Genomic DNA, 24,610 nt, shown 5'->3' with positions numbered 1-24,610 from the left:
AATGACACCACCTATAAAGAAATAAGCCATACACAACCAGGCAATGTGTCATAACACAATACCAAAGCTATCACTTGAATCTGCTGGTCCATTGCCATTTTAAAGTGGGAGTAACATTCTTTTGTTGTTTTGTACCTACAGATAAGGCTATATTAAGGCTTACCTGTAGGTACAGTAAACCATTTAGGAGATATTTACAAGTGTAGCAGCCAGTGACATCACCGACGCATGCACACTGCACTTTCAATGGACGGCATGCCATTCATTGAGAGAGCTGTGTTGCGATCAGGACTCCTGCATGCATACATTGGAGTGAGGTCATCCTGGCTCAGCCATTCAAATGGCCCGAAGTGCATGAACCCGGAAGGAAGACCGGGTTGAGGATGAATTCCCTATTAGCAGTAACAGGGCAGCGCTGGAAGGATATTTTTTTTTTTATACAGTGAATACTAGCACATTATGACATAAGCCTCCAGGGGGGCCAGTTTTGTGTTTTTGTTTTAAACATGGTTTACTACTGCTTTAAAACATGCAGCCTAGGAAGCGGGATCACTCAAGAATAGTGAACTGTGATGTAATCACATGACACCAAGAGCACCTAGGACAGTGATGGGGAAACTTGGCACCCCATATGTTTTGGAACTGAATTTCCTATGATGTTTATGAACCCTGTAGTGTAGTTGAGCATCATGGGAAATGTAGCTCCAAAACATCTGGGGTTCCAAGGTTTGCCATCACTGACCTAGGAGGTATTATGGTTTCAATCTGGGCATTGAAAGAGGTGGAAAAGTGAAGACGTCATTGGATGGCTAAAGCTTCAGTACACAGTCAAATCTGTGGTGGCATTTGACCTGATACTGCAATTTATATGAAATAAATCCCTGTTTCACTGCTGTCTGCTAAAATTTTGAAATGAGTGTATAGCAGTGTGCAGATGATTAACTGAGACTTAAGTGGTAGAATCACCACCAATTTATATTCGTGCCAGCAGTACACTCCACTGGAAGCTTAACCCAGAACAGGATTGAGGTGTAATGCCTAAAAAGAATGCTGACTGCAGTGAAATAATGCAAGTTAAAGTGGTTGTAAACACTCTCTTATAACTTGTACCTATAGGTAAGCCTATAAAAAGGCTTACCTATAGGTACTGTAAATATCTTCTAAATTTGCACAATTTAGGAGATATTTACTTTTCATGCAGCCAATGATGTCATCGGCGCATGCGTTCTGAAGAACGGCCACCCGTGCCATTCCTTCAGAGCCCTGTGCCGTGAATGGCGGCTCCTGCATGCATGTGCGGGAATGATGTCATTGCACCTCCATCAGATGGCCGGAGGACGCGAACCAGGAAGTAGGACGGCCGAACGACGTTCTAAGGTAAGCATTTCATAATGAGCTTGTATGCGATGCATACTAGCTCATTATGCCTTTGTCTTAGAGGGGTTTTTTTTGTTTTTTTTTTGGAGTTTACAATCTCTTTAAAGAACATTGATCATAAGTAAGGATTTCTACAGTTAAAAAAGCATGTAAAAGGATTTATAGTTCTGTCTATTTAGTCCGGAGATTTACACAGCTCTGCCACATAGCACAGCCAGCCCAGTGACCTGACTTTACTCTGCTGCTGCAGTTAAGCAACACAGTCTGGTCCCCTCTCCACCCCCGGCCCATGAATGGGCAGTGAAGAAGCAGAAACAGACTGATAAGGTAATCAATCTAACCTTTCTTCCTGTTAGCATGTTCCTCATCAGTTTATGTCAATGCAGAACACTTAATCTTTTCGCTGTCTGTGTCCCCATTGGGAAATTCTCTTACTTCCTTTTCCTGTGACAATATGTGTGTTTTGGCTGGAGATGGGCTTTCTTTTCACGATTTTCCAAAAATACTTTGCATATGTCTCACTTAATGTTATGTGTTCTACAAACTGTAGGTACTTACCCGAGGACCTCTTTTCCCAGGTGGTCCAGGAAGTCCTGCAGGACCAGGTGGACCCTGGAAAAATAAAATATATACATTAATGCCAAAGGGAAAGAATAAATAGTTGTACATTAAGCTTTGTGAGATAACATTTCAAAAGAAAATATCACAAAGAAATATTTTAATTTCTAACAAGACAATGAATAATGATAGCTGTCATCAGGGACGTTTTGGGTGTTATGAAAAAAAAAAAAAAATAGAAGCTCTCCAAAATAATAAAAGCAGATACTGATTTTCTGAAACACATAAAAACGTGGTAGGATTTGTTCCTCAACAGGTCTGCCTAACCTTTTTTTTCCCTTTCTTGCACCATCTTTAATCCTTTCCCAATTTTTCACCATATATCACATTTTTGTTACCCCATAGCACCACTCCACCAGTCCTTCCTTATCGTGCATAATACTTCATTATTTACTATATATGATATATTTTCATACCTATATTACGATTACTCCCAAACATTTATCACAGACATGGAAGGCTCACGGTTTCACCCCACATATTGGTCACCTACCTCCCATGGGCCTCTCCGCCGTTTTGTCGTCCGCTGGGACCCTCCAGCTCCCAGGCCAGACATATACCGCCGATACCGCACGGGGGCCCATTCTCTGACTCCAGCTCTACTGGTTTGTAAGTATTGGCAACTCCTTAGTTTCCTAGTACTTGCAGAATTTTTTCTAATAACATTTTTTATTTTTGCTTTTCAATTTATATTCCAACAATTATTTTTGTTTCTTTAGATATATTCTCAATGCACTTACTCTTGAAGAAGCAAGCATTTAACTCGCGCAACGCGTCAGACCAAGATGCATTACATGTATATGTCATGTTAATATTATATTACCATGTTTTTACTTTTGAGACCAAGATGTAGTGTACCCGTACGCATATCATTATGTATGTTATCCAAATGCATATATGTATTGTAAGATCTTCAACCAAGTTTGCCATTATAAGCGTCCTCAAGGCGCATAATGGTATTGACCTTTATACTTAATACAACTTTTTATAATAAAGACTATGTTTCCAATTATCCATCTTTTGTTATTTCCAGCCACATGTACCCACCTCATCTAAAGTCCCACGGGCCAATTTTCTCTTTTGCTGTTGATTTCGGGATGGAGGTGGCATACAGATGACACCAGACTATTTTTCTGTTTTGCTAGGATTTGTTCCTGCACAATTTATAGCCTTCTAGGTAACAAAGACGGGTTAGACTTAAAAATTGAGTGGATTCATCTAAAACGCAACACAACAGCCAAAAGTTTTTCCTTTTTGTCTGTGTTCTCATTGGAGAATTCTCCCATCACTTTTTGTCCTGATAGCAACAAAAAGCTGCAAAAATCTATCCAGCACCAGAACCCGTAAACCCTGCTGGTTGGGAGCGCATGGTTATTGGTGATACTGTGTTAAAGTTCAAAAGTCCAGCATTCCATGCAAATTCTATGTGGTTTATTAAAGTAGAACTATAGGCAAAACCTTTTTTTTTTACATTTTGGATAGAGTAAGGGAGGGTTATAACCCCTGTCATTTTTTCACCATCTGTGTCCTATTTTTGAGATTTTCCTTCACTTCCCGTTCCGTAGCCAAACATGAAATCCCTCCAAATTAAGGGAATCCCTTGGACCCCCCCCCCCCCCCAGGTCACCAGAAAAAGTGTCCCCATTGGAAGATTTCCCCTCTATTACTTTTCCAGGGACAACCCAAAATTTGGGATTTTCTTTACCTTTACTTTCAATGATAATGGTAAACAGAACAAATAGAGAGGTTGAATCTCCTTAAAAGAGGCACAGACAGCAATAAAAACTGACAGGGGTTCTAATCCATCGCCACTCTATCCAAAACTACAAAGAATGTTTTGCCTTTGGTTATTCTTTAAAGGAGATGTACAGCTAAAGCTTGTTTGGCTTACATCTCCTATGGATTACAGGAGTGCAATTCGTTTTGCACTCCTGTGACCCGTTTTCAGCAGAGAGCGGTCTGAAGTCCGCTCTCTGCTGACATCACGAATGTCAGTCCAGGCACCGTATGATCACAACAATGGAAGTCGGGATTCGCCAAGTGCCTGGACTGACATTCGGCTCAGCCTCTTAGTGAGCCGCTGAGAGGCTGAGCCGGCCACTCCCCATCCTTCCCTAGCCCAGCATTCCAGTGAGCGAGGAGGAGGCAGAGCGGAGAGCTCTCTCTGCTTAGGGAGCTGTCAGAACTGAGCGATAGGCGGTGTTCGATTGATCAGAGGCGCCAGGGGAAAGATGCAGCATTGGACTGATGCTGCATCCACCTAGGTAAGTAGAATTCTTGAAAAAAATCTCCTTTAGGCTCCATTCACACCTGAGCATATCGTTTTTTCAGGCCTTTTTTTTGCAGGTGTTTGGAGGAAGGCATTGACCTCTAACAAAAACGCTTGTAATCTGCCAAAAAAGAAGCTCATGTACTTTGAGCTTCAGATGTTTTGTGACAAAACGCTCATATCTGAACATGGGCCATAGAAATGAATGGGATTTTGCTTGTTGGGCGTTTTGAGACTTCAGAGATGAAAAAATAAATGTTTCACCTCCACCCATGTTGCAAAGATATCAGGCCCCAAAATGTTAATGGAAATATCCCAGGTCTTTAGATTTTTAAAGAGACCTCAATAAATCATAATAAAAATGTGAGATAATGCTCCATTTCTGATAATATTTTCTTTTCACAAAGACTTCAAAAGAAGATTAAAAAAATAAAAAATAATGCCCCTGCAAATGAAGACACCCCAATCTGTCCGACTGTCTCCTACTCGGTTTGCTTTTAGATGATCCCTGAAAACCCTCCTCTTCAGGGAAGCCTATTCTGCCTCTACCTAACAAATTTACTTTACTTTCTTACTTTAGATCATCCCCACAGTTAGTACCTTTGCATCACTTGTCCCTTCCTCCTAGATTGTAAACTAACGAGCAGGGCCCTCAGATTCCTCCTGTATTGAATTGTATTGTAAATGTACTGTCTGCCCTCATGTTTTAAAGTGCTGCGAAAATTGTTGGCGCTATATAAATTCTGTATAATATGTCAAAATTAATGACAGGTTTTTGTGGCTCTTTGCAGCTGTTCCAAGTGGTACACATGTACAGGGCCGTAAGCCCCGAATGCAGAAAGCCAGCGCTTGGGGGGACACATCCTTGTATGAGGGTAGCATTAAAAAAAAATAGTGTACAGTCGCTGCATGATCCAGCCTGTCGTTGATTTTAACCAATCAAAAGGAAAGTTGATACTTGATTGCTTAGTATTTGGATGGCGGATCCGACCTGTACTGTACTTTACCTCACCTGAGCGGCTCTTTCTGTCATTATGTCTGTCATTGATTTTCACAGGCTGCTGGCAGCAGCTATGCCTCCTAGGTGCAAAAGAACCCCCCGTTTTTTTACACTGTACAAGCCAGATTGTGTGCATCCTTATCACTGTGCTACACATAAGGATGCTGCTGTAAAAATGTATTTTGTCCAGACACAAAAAGCTTAATTGGGAAGTGCCATTTATTCATGTAATATTATATATATCTAAAATGTATTTTTGAATATTTATTAATCTAGATAATGGTTTGATTTTTGTACTGCACTACGTGTGCTGTGTGAAATTTTTTGCACTTGCCATTTTATTGTAGTCGGTATATCTTCTTGCTCGAATCACTTTAGCTTTGTGATGTTTTGCACAGTAATAGGGATAATACAGTCGAATGCTGAACTTCTTTACATAAATAAAATACAAATATAATAATTATAATAAAGTAAGATATCAGAGATGTGGGGATTGCATAGATGAAGCTTGTATGGAGAACAGGCCTACATTTATTTCAGTCACATTAAGGGCAGAGGACTCCTACACTTTCCTTCCATTCCTTGCAGGCATGGTATCTTATCTTCAATCATATTGCTCCTCTACTCCTACCAAGGTTCTGTCTGGGCCTGCTTTCTTTCAATCCTGAAATCCATACACCTCTGTCATGCCTGCAGAAGAGCCCCTTATCTCTGGACAACCCCCTCACAAAGTCCAATAAATCTTCAGCACGTGGTGACCTTTACACCTCTTGTTCCAATCTTCCATCATGTTTCCCAATTCAAAAAAACAAGGAAAACCTCTTGCTCCCTGTTTGGGCAGACACCTAACAGAGGATGAAAGCACCCATATATTTTTTAGTCAGCCCTTAAGAAAAACAGGCTTTCAATGTAAAGAGCTATTGAGAATCAAAACATACTGTCCAAAGGAAGCCCATGCAGAGAGGCACTTGTGAGACCACATGAAGTGACTCCTTCCTCTGCAGCCTTCACCCTTCATTCCAGGTCCCCTGACATTGGCCCTTAGTCTAGGATCACAGGCCATAGTATACGGGCCGGGCCGGTCACTCTGCTAGGGGCCATTATGTTTCTACAGCCATCTCCCCCTCAACATTCAATTCTTTTATGTCACAGCAATATTTATTTTAAGAAGACACACGCAGGGATTGTTTATGACTAGGTCTTATCCTTATCCAGACCAATAAGTCAAAAGTAGGGATAGACCGATATGTTTTTTTTCCAGGGCCAATACCGATATTTTGGTCATAACGTATTGGCCGATATTTTGTACATTTAAAGTTTTGAAAAATAAAGACAATTTTTGACACAAATCTGGTACTGAACATGATAATTTTTGTTTAATGCTTAATGGCTGGCTTGCTGGCACCCTGTGGTGGGTGGGTGGCTGGCATGTACAGTGCCTGTGGCTGGCTGTCTGTCTGGCACCCTGTGGTGGGTGGCTGGCACAGGGGCTGTGGGTGGCTGGCTGGTACAGGGCCTGTGGGTGGGTGGCTGGCTGGTACAGGGCCTGTGAGTGGGTGGCTGGCTCGCTGGTACAGTGTCTGTGGCTGGCTCGCTGGTACAGGGCCTGTTGTTGTGGGTGGCTGGCTGGCACTGCGCTGCTGTTGGTGTATGGCAGTAATACACTCCCGCAAGACTAGTCCCGAATCCAGACGAGGCTGTCCAAGGTGAGGAAGGCGGCCTAAGAAGGCAGAATGATGTCACAAAAATATCGGCACTATCAGCCAATTCTGGGGCCGATACCGATATATCGGGGAAAGTGCATATCGGCCGCCGATAATTGGTCTATCCCTAGTCAAAAGTATTTTAGTTAAAGTAGTTGTAAACCCTTACATATACCCAATGAATTGACCGGCCTCAGGTGATACACAGAGATGAAGCAAATCCTTATGCATACGTTGTACCGGTTTATCTGCAGTCTTCTCTTCTCTACAGCCATTCAAAGTCCAAAATATAAAGCCTGTCTGAGCGGTTGGAAAAAAAAAAAAAAGGGGGGGGCGAAGAGCTGAAATTACACTCGGCAAAGCTCAGTGATGAGAGCTCAGAGTGGATTGGAAGGAATGGAAGGGGCAAATCCCCCTTTACAAAGCTTTCAGACGCAGGGATTCATGCTAAAAGAGGAACAAGGCAATGAACAGAAATGATAGTTAGTGCTTTTAACCGAGACAAGCACACACTATAGAGGGATATGCTTTGTTCATATTTCATGTCTGAGGTTTACAACCACTTTAAAGTGTATGTCAAGCCAAACCTTTTTTATAGTTTTGAATAGAGTGGGGAAGGGGTAGAACCCCTGCCAAGTTTTAATGCTATTCAGGGCTCCATTAGAAATATTTCCTTTCACTTCTTCTCCTGTTGACAATGTTACAGAAGAAGTGAGGGGAACTCTTCAACAGCAACACAGACTGAGATAAAGGTGCTTTGCTTTGGTAGAGTAGGAAAAGGCTAAAACCCGTGTCAGATATGTATTTCTATCTGTGCCCCTGTTTTCCTCTCTTCCTGTCTGGTATAACAGTTATCACCAGGCTCATCGGTTCGAAACCCAACCACAGCACTACCTGCCTAGAGTTTGCATGTTCTCCCTGTGTCTGCATAGGTTTCCTCCTGGTTCTCTGGTTTCCTCCCACAATTCAAACACATGCTGGAAGGTTAATTGGCTCCAGTCTAAATTGGCCCTAGTATGCGTATGCACAGTAAATCAAGGGACTGATGTGAATATACAATATATGTAAAGTGCTGTGTAAACTGATGGAGCTATAAAAGTCAACAGCAAAAAAAAGAAGGGCGCTCCGAGCTCGTGCATTACCACTAAAAAAGGTTTTTTAATCCAAAGACGACATACATTATACTCACAAACGAATGATGATATAGCACATAAAAGACAATGGAACCGGTCGTCTCAAAGGTGACCAGTGAACTACTGACAGTAGCACTTTTTGGCTCTGAGGAAGAGGGTCCTCCCTCGAAACATGTCAGCCCAGCCATACAGCTGCTGACACCAGCAGGTCATCCAGTTCAAGGGTTCCCTGCTCACCTTGGAGACGACCGGTTCCATTGCCTTTTAAGTGCTATATCATCACTCGTTTGGGAGTATAATGTATGTCGTCTTTGGATGAATAAACCTTTTTTAGTGGTAATGCACGAGGTCGGTGTGCCCTTCTTTTTTTGTTGTTGTCTTTCAGTACATTTTGGATACCCTTGGTCCTGAGGGGGTAGCAAGACCTTGAGTGGTGCATATCAAGACCATATAAGATCCTTTATCCTTCATTACATACCACCCGAGCGCAGGAGAATGTTTTGTTTGGAGCTATAAAGGCCCCGTTCACACTGGGGCGATCCGACTTGCCGGGGCGACCTCACAGGTCGCGGCGCGCAGCTCGCACCGCGACCTCGGAGCGGCCGGCACAGACTTCATAACATTGAAGTCAATGCAGGTCGCCCCAAAGAAGCTCCAGACCCTTTTTCTAAGTCGGAGCGACTTGTGTCATTCCTATTAGAACGGGTCCACAGCTTCTCTATGGCAGGCGACCTACGGCGACCTGTTAGGCGCCCAGGTCGCCTGACAGGTCGCCCCAGTGTGAACGGGGTCTAAAAGTACCTGTCATAAATAAACAAACGGGACTGGAAATGTGGGAAAATTTACAGATGATCGAATCTTTACTCTTTATCAAAACCGTTTTTAGCTTGACATACATTTTAACAGAGTTGTTTTAGGAGCAAACTGTGGCATAGAAGACACTTCAGCCATCCATTGCTTTGCATTAATTACTGCAATTCCCCTCTAATGCTTTCCACCTCTGCTGGAGGCTCGCTCGCATTCTAACCATGCCAAATGTCCTCCCAAAGTTGCTACCCATGTTGGTTCTGGCAAGTTACATGACGGGGACTCATCCATCCATGCTTTATAGCCTTCAGGCTGAACGGAAAAAAAAAATCTCACACTGATTGTGCAACCTCTATACAATCTCCTTTAGAGTTAGAAAAGGATTACAGATGTGTAATGTGAACTTCTAACTATTCAATTTTATTTGTATTCAACCAGACAGCCCTTTCATGACACATTTATTGGCAGATCTAAAGGAGATTGTAAATCATATGATCAGCTTTAGGAACACCACACCAATTGACAATGGACTGGTTTTGTGTAATGTGCATGGTTAGCTTTAGAAAATACCTTTTTGGTTTTTTTTTCCATAGAAAAATCATTTATCAAGTATAACTATTCATTTGATTAGTTCCTAACAATTAGCTTCCATGCTTGAAATGAGGTCTCATTTAGGAATCTCTTTCAAGTCTAACGGCCATTCCACACCTCTATGTGATAGGTGTGGTCTGTTACCATTCATCCCTAAGGAGGTGCACTTTGCTGGTAACTGCACCAAAGATGCATTAGGAGGAAATTTTTCCTTTCTTTGATTTTGTGACCAGGTGATTTTTTTGTCCATGACACTGCATGGCTGAATGCGATTTTCCCTAATATTTTTTAGGTAAACAATTGCTTCAATAGAGGGGAATTTAAAATCCTATTTTTTGTACTTAAAGTCGTTTATGATTGCTCGTACCCAAAAAAGTTGACTTCTACTATCTGCTACCCACGACCATCTCAATGAAAATAAGAATTAAAACGTATAATTCTTACTCTCATTCTTATGTAGAGATCATGAGCAGAATGTATAGCTGGGGAGGTAGAATGGCCTAACTATACGAGGTAGAGATTTACTGAAACGTCAGCAACCGAAAATGGTGTTTTTGGCATTTTTCTGACAAAGAAAAAGCTGGTGATAATAGCACTGAAAACGCATGCGATTTTGACTCGCTTATGGTAAGTTTTTCATAGGTCGTGTGACAAATTGCGCATCAAAAACAAAACAGGTGCTTTATTGATGCGTTTTCAATGTAATTCAACGGGAAGGTGCGTTTTTGGTGCGGTGAAGATCATAGAATTTAGGCCTCAGACTCACACTAGATGCGGATGCATTTTTCTTGAGCTTTGCTTGCGCTAAAAGGTGCTGATAATGGCCGGCAATAAATCCATATTCATTTCAATTCATGATATTAATTAAAAGGTTGAATAGAATACAATTATATAAAAAATATGTTTATGTAGGTGCTAGAGAGTGAGTATAGTTTTTGGCTGTCGGCCTATCAGAGGAGCAGCAGGCAAATTCTAAATTGTTTTCTGCTTAACAGAGAGCAGGATCTGCGAGTTAGGTCTGCTCATAGTGCTCAGTGTGAGATTCATCTGGTCTAGGGAGTGTCCACACTGGTCCAATAGGGAGGCATATTGGTCAGTGGAGGAAACCAGGCCAATGGGTACACAGGCTTTGATACAGCCTCAGTGATTGGCACAGACTGGTTGTCTCAGTGCATTCTGAGGTGTGATACAGTATAAAAGCCAGGAGCACGTGTGCTCAGGGTCTTTGGCTGGTGAGCAGAGTCCCGGAGGGAGGGTGACGGCTGTCTCCTCCTCTGCATTGGTGGCACGTGGTCACATGCAGTTGGCCTGGTGAACCAGAGGGAAGAAGCTGAACCCAGAGGTCCAGGAGAGCAGAATAGAGGGGTTGAGACACAGGAGAACCTGGAAAAACAGTATCGTGAGTACAGGAGATCGTGTCTGAGGGCCTGACCTGTGAGGGGGCCATCCCAGAGTAAAGTAGTCAGAGGACAGGTGTCAGCTAGTGGAATGAAAGGGGGAGCTAGGCGAGTACCCTGAAGATAGTTGATCAATCAAGTCTTCTTTACAGAGACTTTACCTTAAATTCATCTAGTGGCAAGGTGAATCTGCAGCTTGGCTGCATCTTCAGTTAGGAGTCCTCGTCAACTGTGAATAGTTCAATTCTGGAGTATCCCACTCTATCCCTTCTCCCATCCCTATTTAAAATAAAACAACAACCCCTAGACTGATCAAAGACTGAGCCGGAAAGTAAAAGTGTTAAGTTTGTGCATGCAGTTGCTAACGGTAACCCAGAGGGACCAATATGGGTGAAGAATTCAGCAGTCCTCAAGGGGGCAGTGCTACATATGTTTTTTAAAAACTGTCATTTTTGGTACTCGACCAAGTGCATCCTGCATTTTCAGTTTCGGTACCCCTCTAATTTGAAGCACATGTTGTTCACAGAAGGGTTGTAACCGCAGCCACTCTCTCAATGTGGTGAAGAATAAGGTAAAGGTAAGAAGCCCCCCTAGCATGCAAGCACCAAGCAGGGAAAAAAAAAAACGGACAAGGTTCTTGGCAGTACTGCACAAGCAAACAACCAACTCATTGTTCTCAATGACAGATGTGTTTGTAAATGGCTTCACTTACTTTGAGCTGTATTATTTTTTGTAAGAAAACACAAATACAACACAGAGGATGGGCAGAGGTACATGAAATATCTAAAAGGACACATGTTCTAATAGATATACTGAACAAAATATAGACGCAACACTTGTTTTTGCCCCCATTTTTCATGAGCTGAACTCAAAGATCTAAGAAAACTGGGATTCATCCGTGAAGAGAACACCTCTCCAAAGTGTCAGACGCCATAGAGTGTGAGCATTTGCCTACTCAAGTCGGTTACGATGACGAACTGCAGTCAGGTCGAGACCCTGATGAGGATGGCGAGCTTGCAGATGAGCTTCTCTGAGACGGTTTCTGACAGTTTGTGCAAACCGGTTATGCAAACCGATTGTTGCAGCAGCCGTCCGGGTGGCTGGTCTCTGATGATCTTGGAGGTGAAGATGTTGGATGTAGAGGTCCTGGGCTGGTGTGTTTACACGTGGTCTGCGGTTGCAAGGCTGGTTGGATGTACTGCCAAATTCTCTGAAACGCCTTTACAGACGGCTTATGGTAGAGAAATGAACATTCAATTACGGGCAATGGCTCTGGTGGACATTCCTGCAGTCATCATGCCAATTGCACGCTCCCTCAAAGCTTGGGACATCTGTGGCATTGTGCTGTGTGATAAAACTGCACATTTTAGAGTAACCTTTTATTGTAGACAGCCTAAGGCATTACCTGTGCAATAATCATGCTGTCTAATCAGCATCTTGATATGCCACACCTGTGAGGTGGATGGATTATCTCAGCAAAGGAGAAGTGATCACTAACACAGATTTAGACAGATTTGTGAATATTTGAGAGAAATAGGGCTTCTGCGTACATAGAAAAAGGCCCCTTTCACACGGGCGATATGATCCGCCTGTCCGTTTTAGAGGCGGACCTGATCGGATGCTCCATGCATCCCTATGGGGCAGCGGATGTCAGCGGATACATGTCCGCTGACACCCGCTGCTCTCCGATCTGATCCTGTCCGTGAAATCCGGACGGATGGAAACCCTATTTTCCATGTCTGGAGGATCGGATCGGATGAGAATGGACAGGCGGTCCGTTCTCATCCGATCTCCCCAGAGGACAGCAGGGATCTGACAGCTCCATCTCTGCACACACAGTGGAGACAGAGCTGTCATCCGCCTGCTCAGCGGGGATCGGCGGATCGATCCCCCACTGAGCAGAATGGACTCTGTCAGGCGGTGTGCCCATGTGAAAGAGGCCAAAGTCCTAGATCTTCGAGTTCAGCTGATGAAAAATGGAGGCTAAAAAACAAAAGTGTTGCGTTTATAATTTTGTTCAGTGTATATTTATGTATGTACAATATTTATGCTATATCTATAACTGCTGGCCAAACATTTCAGGAAGAACAATTAACAAGACATAGTAGAAGGCCTTGCAATAGGCAGGAGGAAAGGACAGAGTGAAGACCACCTCAGGATGGTAATGTCTGTTTAATGCTGAGGAGGATCCTTGACCAGACTGCTGCACTTAATTGCATTGAAGAGAAATGAAGACACTGTTTGGCTGTGCTGTCTGTACCACAATCCTGGCTGAACAAAATTACAAATCTTTTGGCAGGTACACAATTCCCATAAAGGCATTCCAACTGTGAGTTAAGCTGTATGTCTGGATTTCAACTTTAAACTTTGATACACAAGACCAAATGTGTTTCTTCAATAAATAATGAAGAGAAGATGGAATACGTTTGGGCTTTGCTTGCCAAGCTGCTACCCATGATGTACCATCATTCTGGTAAATTATTAGGCTCACTTCCTCATGGTGCTTATGAAGCAGATTACTGGGCAAAACCAGTACGTTTCCCGATGTGTGAATTTTTCACCTCGCCAAAGTGTGAAGTGCTGAGGGGGGAATTTTGGAGATCTGGTGAGCATGAAGTGTGTGGATGTTCTGCAATGGAAATATTTTATATGACATATGGATTTAATACACACCATCTGCAACTGGGAGGGTACTACACTCTCAGAATAAAGACTGCATTAAACAGTTTGCTTATCTTCATACACAGGATGCATACAGTATATGGCTTCAATAAATTTGCACATGGGTAAACGTAATGAGGAGAGATGCAAACACGGCTTCCACTTTTCACGCTCGACCTGCATAGAGATCTGCAGGGCTCTCTGAACGCAGATGTCCATCAGCCACACGGATCACTACTGAGAATGAATGTAGAATCTGATGACGCACTCCAAGAAGAAAAGCTCAGTTTATTTTTACACTTATTTATATAAGTTTTAAGATCAAAGTTTTAGGAGGAGGGTAGAGGCCAAAGAAAGAAAGAACATTCAATTTAAAAAAAAAAAAAAATCAGATCTTACTTTTCAATCTGGACAATACTTTTTTTTTCCTATAGGAGTTACATTTTAAAGCTATCTTAACCAACTCTCCTCAGCTGTACTGAAACAAGCGAATGAAAACAATGAGAGTTGTACCTTTGTATTTCAGTTATATCTATAGCAATTTATGTACTATGCTGCCTAACCCTAGCTCAGGGGTGTCAAACTCAGTTTCACCACGGGCCGCATCAGTCTTAAAGCAGAAGTATACTCAAAAAAAAAAAACCCTGCAAGACAAAGGCATAATGAGCTAGTATGCACCGCATACTAGCTCATTGTGAAATACTTACCTTAGAACGAAGCCCCGACATGGACCCCTGGAAACGCTGTGGGAGTGGACATGATCCCTCAGCGTCTCTTCCGGGTTCGGCGGCTCCGGCGCTCTGACGCGATGACGTCACTCCCGCGCATGCGCACGGGGGATTAACTTTTCAGCAACTTCCCGGCAAGGAACTCTGAAGGTCCGTCGGACCTTCAGAGCGCATGCGCCACTCGTGTCAGCGGCTGCATGCAGTGCAAATATCTCCTAAGCCATGCAGGTTTAGGAGATATTAATTGTACCTACAGGTAAGTCCTATTATAGGCTTACCTGTAGGTAAAAAAGTCACAAAAATCGGTATACTGCAGCTTTAAGGTTTCCCTCAAAGGGCCAGTTGTACCTGTAAGACTAGCTGTCCAGAGCCCCCCCCCCCCCCTTTACATCAGATGTCAAGAGCCCCCCACCATTTTAAGTCAAGAGTCACCCAACTTCCCTTACATCACTGTCAGGTCTCTGGAGGCGAGCCTGACGTGCAGAGGGTAGGCTCTAGCTCACCAAGGAATGGAGCACAGACGATTCACCCAGGCAGTAGACACAGGCTAACCCAAGGTGCAGAATCTAAGTGCCAACCGGTCTTCACCAGAGCATCTGATGGTGAGGATGGATTTCGCTGCATGTATAGCACCAGGTCATGGTCCTCGGGGTTGCCCCGCCAGGAGGTGAACAGGTTCGGATCCGGCGGCAGATAGACAAGGATAAGGCAGAAGAGTGATCACAAACAAGCTGAGATCAGGGCGGGCAACAGACAAGCGACGTGAGGGACAGGCCAGGAGGTCAAACAGTAATCAAACTGGATACAACAGGTCTCAGGTTTAGGAGCACAGGAGAAGCTGCAGACAAGACAGCAAAGTGTAAATGAACCAGCCACCCTTAAATAGGCCGTTTGGGCGCCAAGACCAAAAAGGTCATTGCATGCGCATGCACGTTCCCCTACGTGCCCGGGGCACCTCCGTCGCACATTGGCAAACGCCTGTTAGCCATTGAATGGGCCATTGCGCATTGGCGAACGCCTGTTAGCCATCAAATGGACAAAAGGGAGGTTTGTGCCTGTGCACTTCAGTGTGCACAGGGAGTGTTTCCGACAATCACAGTGCACCCCTTTACTTTGTTCTGATGCTGGGAAGAAACTGGGGGCGGAGCTGGGAAGCAGAAAGTGCAGAGTCTGGAGGAGGACCAGAGGAGGGCTGGAGTCAGCTGCCGGAGTCTGCTGACTGTGGAGACCAGGGGAGGCGAAGACGAGGGGGTGCTGTGGCTACACAGAGTCCTGTCGTCCTCTTTGAGCCTCTCCATTGCAGCATGGAGCAGCACAGGATCTGGTGGAAGATTTTTGTCATCCTCTCTGCTGCCGAAGGTTGAGACAAGGTGGGGGCCTAGAAAAGGGGGGGTGCTGCAATTGCGGGAGAGGTGTGAAGGCCAGACCTCTGGATTCAACTTGCAGGTCTTATGTTTGACACATGTGCCCTAGCTAGTCATGTTATGAGCAAACACATTATGACCTACATTTCACCAAATAAAGACAAACAGAATTCTCAGTGCTACCCTTCTCTGTGGGGATGCCAATAGTCTATGATCTATACTTTTTGGACTAACAGGGTGTACTGTCCATAAAAAAAAAAAAAAAAAAAGTCTGAATGACTGAAAATAGCCTGGAGGGTTAAAACCCAGTTACTAACTTCAAGGGAGATGCAGGGCTGAAAAAGAAGAGGGAGAGGGAAGAGAAGCGCCAAGCAGACTCTTGGTGTACAGTTTAATATGCAAAGAAAAAAGTATAAAAAATGCCACTCATTTACACCTATACACGCAAGTGTAAGGCTCAGAGCAAAATGGTCCTGCCCGCGGCGTGAGGGGGCTTTCAGTCAATGCTGCAGTGACAGCTCCAGTGAATGTCAGCTGGGGAGCGAGCTGTCAAAGCCTGGAACTTGGTCTGCCAACCTGGAGGGGAATAGCCAGTCGGGATACGTTTCGGAGGCAAGCCACGCCTCCTTCCTCAGCCAATGTGAATGACACCAAATAAGACAGCTACATAATCTACTTAAGCTGGAATCCAGCACAACTAGCTGAACACAGATGTGAATAGTCTTATCTGCCAAAGTATTTGCAATTCTGTCCAGAAAATTTTTATTCATACACCTCTGTCCAGAAAATTTTGATTCATACACCTTTGCCAGTAAGGACAGCCAGGAGAGCAACACCACTTTCTCTGTAGTTTTAAGGAATACACTGGCATCTGTTCCTCCGCTGATTGAACATAGAAGGGACGACGCACTCAGGTCACTGACTCTGCTCTATCCTCCTGTCAGCGCATTACCTGTCAGTAGAGCCTGGCACTGGACCACAGAGGAAGAAGCATGAGGCAGCACTACAGCACAAAGTTACTGCCTGGAAAACATAAATCTATTAAGAAAGGGGTGGAATTCTATTTTTTTAAGGAAGCTGGCCTTGGGGTTTGGACTATTATTTCACCTTTAGTTCATTGAACCTGGTATTAATTTCAACATTTGGGATTCATCCTAATAGTAGCCATACGTTACGCACTTTGCTTACATCCTTTAACACCTAACTTCTTAGCTTGGTGTCTTGCGAAATATCTGGAGACCACACAATGTGAGTACAGAAACTAAGAAGGTGGGGAGTAAGGAGGCTATCAGTTTCTAGGAGCAAGTCCCACAAAAATTGGCATTCATTTTCCCGCTCAAATATGATGCATCTGGAGATCTTCACAAGTGACCTGGATAACAGAGCAGTGCAAGATTCCAGAAGCCAAGCGTATATATGAACGCCGCTCGTTGAAGCTGAGAGCCTCCTAACACATTAATAAAGAGAGCACTCTCTGCTCTCTTGGTCCGAGGGAGAGGAAAGTACGAGGGATTTCCCTGGAATTAATGTTCGCAGCTGAACAATTGACAAAAAAAAAAAAAAAGTGATTCCTTGCTCGGGATGAGGAGGAAATTAGCTGTGACCTCATCAGTATAGGCTGCCAGTAATGTGTGTGGATGACTCACAGCCTGTTCCAGTGTGCACAACTATGCTCCATTCTGTAAACTGAAAACATACTATGGCTGCACCTGGGCTAATGGTGCTGTCAGGGAATTTGGTCCCTCAACTCATAGTAACTAGAAATTCATACATTTACATATCCATGCGTTTCATGGACTAGTGCAATATAATTGATCAAACTATATCTACTTCATGTGACTGGGTTAATAGGCAAGTCGCGTGTATTTGAAACCCCACTGAGGTGTTAAAGGGAAACTCTAAAGGTTTATATTTTTTAAACTGTCCATCACACCACACTCGCTGGAGCACTGCGCTGTAGAGGGGGTGGGAGCGGCTCACTGAGAGGCCGAGTCAGGTGCCCGTCCAGGCATGTGGGCGGATCCCGACATATGGTCAGGATCTTGCCTGAGCCTTGACCGGCTCTGTAATGTCAGCCAACAGCGGGCTTCAGTCCGCTGTCTGCTAAAAACAGGTCACAGGAGTGCAGAATGAACTACACTCTTGTGATCCACTGGAGAAGTACAGCCAAAACAAGCTTTGGCTGTACTTCTCCTTTAGCACAGCAGATTGAACTGCCTGATGAGGAATGAATCATCATTTAGCTAGAGCTAATGAGTTCTTTAAAAAACTGGCTTATTTCAGCAAAGATAAAATAGTTGAACTTGTGAAAAAGAACATAGAGTTTCACCTGCTGGCTGAAAAGGTGACTGCATAGTTCATATTTTGCTGACAAAGTGCACTTCTGTTTTACCACCACCACAGCTGAGCTAAACTACCTCTCCTTCTCCCTCGATGTAAACCTAACTTGCAATGGCACCCACTGAGCCTCCGGTGATTGCAAAAAGTTGCTATATGGTGGCAACGCCTTTGCAGTAGCTCCTCATTGACTTCAGTGGGGCCCTGTCTTAAGACTGGAGACACTTTGGAGAAGGTCCCAGAGACATTCACAGAGTTACTGCACATGCATGGTCAGCACAGAGAAGCCCTGAGTGAAGGATGTAATTAAACGCCAAACAAAACCAAGCTGGAGAGCGGCACTGCCTCTTACTTCCTGTCCCAATGGTACCCATCACATTGGCAAGAATTGAAAATGAATCTCAACAGTGGGGAAACGGGAATAAAAAAAACTGAGGTCCAACCCTTACAAAGAAAACAGGTTTTTTTTTTTTACTACTATGCGCATCCTATTACCCGGTCAAGAATCACTTGCTGCTGTTCTAGCAGGCGGTTGCCGTTACTCCTTCTTTGGCCAATCAGCAGCCTAGAAATATATTCAGACCAAGCTGCCTTGCAAGTCAAGCACTTTAAACATCATCTGATTGGGGTGCCTGGATCACAAAGTTCCCATATATGTATTAAAACAGTGTACTTAGTGGTTAGCCAGAATTTTACAACATCTGTCATTCATAAAGGGTCATTGATTTCTTTAGAGAAGAAGTCACAGGAAGTGACGAAACCCATCAGAGTGGAGCTTAGTGACGTATCCAGGCATTTCCTCCTGGGTGGCATGACTACAATTGACTGGTGATGCTTTAGTCCTACCTTTAGTGCCGGTGTTCCATGAGAATTACCTACCCGTGAGAAAAACCTACCCCTCGTCACTTCCGGTTGCACGGCACTGTTTGTAACGCGTCGTTTACATTAAAACAGCTGTGCTGCAATAACAGTCATCTCCGCTCCTGTCCCTGTCACTTCCCTCATCTCGGCTAGTAAATATAAAAGCGGCGGCGGGTGTATGAAAACATAAATCACAGAGCCGCCAGCCGCTTTTATATTTACTAGCCGAGATGAGGGAAGTCACAGGGAAAGGAGCGGAGATGACTTATATTGCAGCCGACATGTTTTAATGTAAGCGCGGCGTGGGTAGGTTTTTTTCACGGATCAGTCATAATTTTCTACTAGTGCGCATGCGCACTACTCAGCTCCTCAGCTTTTACATTAGGTTGCCGGGGCTGTGAGCATGCGCACTGCTGCGCTGCTCAGCTGTTCCTGGCCGGAAGTCACGAGGGTAGGTTTTTCTCACGGGGTAGGTAATTCTCACGTTACACCGGTTCACACTATAGCGATGTAAGACATCACATTTGATTTGCACACACACACACACACACTGCTCAAAAAATTTAAAGGAATACTTTTTAATCAGAGTATAGCATCAGGTATATTAAACTCCTGGAATATTGATCTGGTCAGTTAAGTAGCAGAGGGGGTTGGTAATCAGTTTCAGCTGCTTTGGTGTAAATGAAACAGGGGCACTAGATGGGCAACAATGAAACAACCTCCAAAACAGAATTGTTTTACAGGTTTAGGCCTACTGACATCTTTTCTTACTAGTTTTGCATTTGGCTAGGGTCAGTGTTACTACTGCTAGCATGAGGCAATATCTGGACCCTATAGAGGTTCCACAGGCAGTCCAACTCAACATCAATACGTGCCATTGCCAGAAGGGTGGTCTGAGGGCCAAGCGTACTCTAGTGGGCCCTGTGCTCACTGCCCAGTACCGTGAAGCTCGACTGGCATTTGTCATTGAACACCAGAATTGGCAGGTCCGCCACTGGCACACTGTGCTTTTCACAGATGAGAGCAGGTTCACCCTGAGCACATGTGACAGACGTGAAAGGATCTGGAGAAGCCGTGGAGAACATTATGCTGCCTGTAACATCGTTCAGCATGACCGGTTTGGTGGTGGGTCAGTGATGGTCTGGGGAGGCAAATCCATGGAGGGACAGAAAGACTTCTACAGGCTAGACAATGGCACCCTGACTGCATTAGGTATTGAGATGAAATCTTTGGACCCATTGTCAGACCCTACACTGGTGCAGTGGGTCCTGGGTTCCTCCTGGTGCACGACAATGGCTGGCTTAATATGGCAAGAGTATTCAGCCAGTTCCTGGAGGATGAAAGAATTGATACGATTGAATGGCCCACACACTTGCCTGACCTAAATCTAATAAAACACCTCTGGGGCATAATGTTTTGGTCCATCTGACACCACCGGGGTGCACTTCAGTCTGTCCAGGAGCTCAGTGATGCCATGGTCCTGATCTGGGAGGAAATACCCCAGGACACCATCCGTCGTCTCATTAGGAGTATGCCCCGACGTTGTCAGGCATGCATATAAGCAGGTGGGGGCCATACAAAACTACTGACTACCATTTTGAGTTGCTGCAATTAAATTTCTGGAAATGGACTAGCCTGCTCTGCTGCATCATTTTTTCACTTTGATTTTAGGGGCCCTCTGTAGGTTGATAATTTTCATTTCCATTAAACAATGTGGCATCTTTCTAACACATTACCCAGTCCATATCTATATAGATATCCAGCATTATATTTTTCCGCATTGAGATCTGATGTGTTTTCAAAGTGTTCCTTTAATTTTTTTGAGCAGTGTATATATATATATATATATATATATATATATATATATATATATATATATATATATATATATATATATATATATATATATATATATATATATATATATATATATATAGTGGTGCACTACTGAGAATTAGTGCATTGACATTCTTCTATTTCTTTTGAGCGGTATTGATGATGGAAACCCTACTGGAGCACGGAGCTGCGGCTCGGCTCCGCCCCCTTTCCCTCCTATTTGGCTAACTGACTTTGATTGACAGCCATGGGAGCCAATGGTGCTTCTGCTGTGTCTTAGCCAATGAGGAGGGGAGACCCGGACAGCTGAGACAGTCATGGACATCGCTAGATCGAGAAAGGGCTCAGGTAAGCATTAAGGGGGGCCGAGGGGGGCTGCTGCACACAGAAGGTGTTTTATTCTAATGCATTAAGATAAAAAAACCTTCTGACTTTACAACCCCTCTAAGGTGAGCGCAGATAGTGATCGGTGGTGGTATTCACTGACGAGTGGTCACATTGGTGAATGTGGGCCTTTTTGTATTGATAGTCACAGAACCGACTTTGATATGGTTTTATATGTATAGAGAATGGTAAAATATTATCATATTTATCATGATATTGGGATATTTGAAGCGTTCATCACATTTTGAGTTATCAATGGATTAGGACTATAAAAATGTTGCACAGCACTTTAAAAGATAGATATCGATTTTATTCCTTCACTACTGATAATTTGCACTGGTATGAGCCAATGGCAATACCTACTTGATTATTAAATAACCCCAATGGAAGACTTAATTTGATGCTGGCTACAATAAATGCATTTATGTCACTTTTGTATGATCATTTCCACTGCTTGCTGAACAATATTGATACTTAGAATCAACTTGAACCACCTATATCTGTTCGAGCTGGACATCATTTTAGGGTCTGAGAAGAGACAAATGGGGCCTGAATGGAGTTCAAAAATGGAAAAATTTGGGAGACCTGACTGGGGGGTTAAGTCTTTTCTTTTTCGCAAGCTTTACCACACCAGTCACCAAATCATAATTTTGTCCCTCTACATATGGCAGGTTCACATAAATCCCAGCAGACAGATAGTAGAAGAACCTAAATTAAAGCAGTATTAAACCCAAAAGCAAACATTTATTATATTGCAGCTTACCAATTCTTAGATGTGAAGGCTGTATTCATTTTCTTTTTTTTAGACTCTCTTTCTTCTAGTCTTATCTAGTGATCTGACCAGTAAGGCTACAATTACTCCCACAATTTGGGGCCAGTGCGAACTGTAGCGGTAGGAATCTTTTGATTGCCGCTGCGGCTCTCAGTGGCTAGGTGCGACCACGGGCCCCGCTCACTATAACGTGTACATAGGTACATCCCACAGAAATCTGCAGGTAATCGCTGGCTGTGCGAACAGCCATAAATAGTTGCAGTTGCCAGCGACCTGTCATTATACTGAACGGGGCCGGCGGCAGCAACTAACAACAGAATCGCAGCAGGAATCTCTGATTTCTTTCATTACAATTCACACCAGCCCAAATTGGCAGTGTGACTGTAGCCTAAAGCGGAACAATACTCACTTACGATATAGCAATGTGGTGTCTACAAGCTCCCTGTCCAGCCGCTGACACTTTCGGGTGACCAGCTTCAAGGAGGGGGGGGGGGGGGTCGATCGCCAGCTGCTGTCATTGGAGCATACGCTGGAGCTCAGTCGGATTTGGCATTGCCAAATTTGTATAGTGAGCTGCGTGTGCGCGGCTAACTGTACAGCGGCGGACAGGTAGGCATGTAACTTTAAAGAGGTGAGCGGGCGGAACCGAGAGGCTTTGTTCTATGGTAAGTATTTCATTTGCATACTAGCTCATTATGCGTTTGTCTTTCAGGTGTTCGTTTTTTTTTTGGTTTTTTTTTTTTTTTAATTCTGAGGTTTACAACCTCTTTAATAAAGCATGTCTCTTCTGCATTCAAATTTTTGCCTGTCTGCCCATTTTAAAAATCAGGACTAAAGTTCCACTTTAGGTCAGTTTGTCAAAAGCACAAGCTCTCCAGCAGAATGTATTAGTTTACATGGATGAGACAACCCATTTAATACCAGCAGTTTATAGGTATTTATTATGCTCAGCTTTTAAAGAGGAAGTAAAGCAATGTTTTTTTTTCTATGACCTGCACAGTAAAGGCATATTTTCACATACTAGCACATTATGTGAAACTTACCTGCAAACTTAAGGCTGCATTCATCTTCACCAGTCTTCCATCCGGGTCCGCGGACTCCAGCTGTGTGACTGGCCGGAGCCGCGTGAAATCTAACCCGCGAATGCACGTGGGAGCCACCAGTCACAGCATAGGGCTCTGAAGAAGCAGTCTGGGTGGCCGTACCTTCAGAGCGCATGCGCCGATGATGTCATTGCCTACATATACAGTAAATATCTCCTAAACGGCGCACGTTTAGGAGATATTTAAAGTACCTATAGTTAAACCTTATTATAGGCTTACCTATAGGTACAAATAATAAATGGAAGTTTACTTCTTTTAATCATCCATATAAAACCTTGATCCCAAAAAAGTAGAAAAAAATGGTTTGCTGTAACTGATTACAAATTGTGAGCTGGAGTTTGGCTTCAATTAGTTAGTGTAATTAAATCTGCTAGTATATCCAACAGATCACCAGGTAAAAATAAACACAAAAAAAAGCTAAAAGAGAAAAAAGTTGATGCAGCCACCACAGTTAATGCATGGTAAGCTGCAACAGAATACATATTTGGTTTTAGGTTTAATACCACTTTAACATCAGCCAGTAACGTTCTGAAAGCATTGTCTATTATGGAAACTCACATTCCCTCCGATGGCTGTGGAACAGGATTTACTGTCTCAAGAACTATGCATCAATGTGTTCTGTTCTTTTAAGTAATTATTTTATGTATTTCATCAATAATTATTTTATGCATTTCATCAATAATTATTTTATGCATTTCATCAATCATCCCAGCAAATTTTTACAAAGATTTCCAAGCCCAAAACATTAAAGCGTAGCTTCACTTTTGCTGAGGGAAAAAAAACACTCCCCTCTGGGTGATCTCTGTACATTGCAAGGATTATAACAACCTTTGTTGCAGATTCCTACCTTTTGTTATACTGAAGAAATCATTGTTTGTTCCCCTGTGTATGTATGTATGTAAATATGTGTTGCGCTTATTCCCCTGTGCCTCTGTGCTGAGTGGGACAAATGGGAGTGGTTTCCTAATTATCAATCAGCTGTGCAGCTGCAGAGCACTAATGAGGAAAGCTGCTGGGCCTGCATCCCCTTAGACATGTTCCTATTGGGAGTATCTCATCAAAAAGGACATTCTGGTTCCAAAGGATGCCAGAAATCTGACTTGTATATTTCTGACACTTTTTGTTTAAAAGTTAAAATCAGTAGTTTTTTTGCTAGAAAATTACTTGGAAGCCCCAAACATTATATTTTTTATTTTTTTTAAGCAGAGATCCTGGAGAATAAAATGGAGATCGTTGCAATACTTTATGTCACACCGTATTTGCGCAGCAGTCTTACAAGCGCAATTATTTTGGAGAAAATGCTAGAAGCGCAATGCTTTTGGAAAAAATACACTATTTTGAATTAAAAAAAGAAAACAATAAAATTAGCCCAATTTTCCTCTAGTGTAAAAGAAAATGCTATGCCGAGTAAACTGATACCTAGCATGTCATGCTTTAAAATTGCGTACGCTCGTGGAATGGCGACAAACTTTGGTACTTAAAAATCTTCATAGATAATGTCTTAAAAATTTCTACAGGTTAACAGTTTAGAGTTACAGAGGAGGTCTAGGGCTAGAATTATTGCTCTCGCTCGAACGATCACTGTGATATCTCACATGTGTGGTTTGAACACCGTTTACATATGTGGTCGCGACTTGCGTAAGCATTCGCTTCTGCGCACGAGCTCGGA

General features: G+C 43.3%; 1 protein-coding gene across 1 annotated transcript in view; it reads right to left on the bottom strand.

Annotated features, from left to right (window-relative positions):
- Window positions 1-24,610, bottom strand: part of COL27A1 (collagen type XXVII alpha 1 chain) — a 582,809-nt gene that overhangs the window by 484,244 nt on the left and 73,955 nt on the right. Inside the window, exon 4 of the mRNA XM_082264626.1 lies at window positions 1,936-1,989. Within this exon, the coding sequence (XP_082120752.1) occupies window positions 1,936-1,989 (54 nt within the window). The remainder of the gene's footprint in view (window positions 1-1,935; window positions 1,990-24,610) is intronic.

This window comes from Pelophylax lessonae, assembly GCF_965119305.1.
Source record: "Pelophylax lessonae genome assembly, chromosome: 7".
NCBI classification, from domain to species: Eukaryota; Metazoa; Chordata; class Amphibia; order Anura; family Ranidae; genus Pelophylax; species Pelophylax lessonae.
Note: the sequence above shows the minus strand (reverse complement) of the source record. Positions and strands in the feature narration are given on the sequence as shown.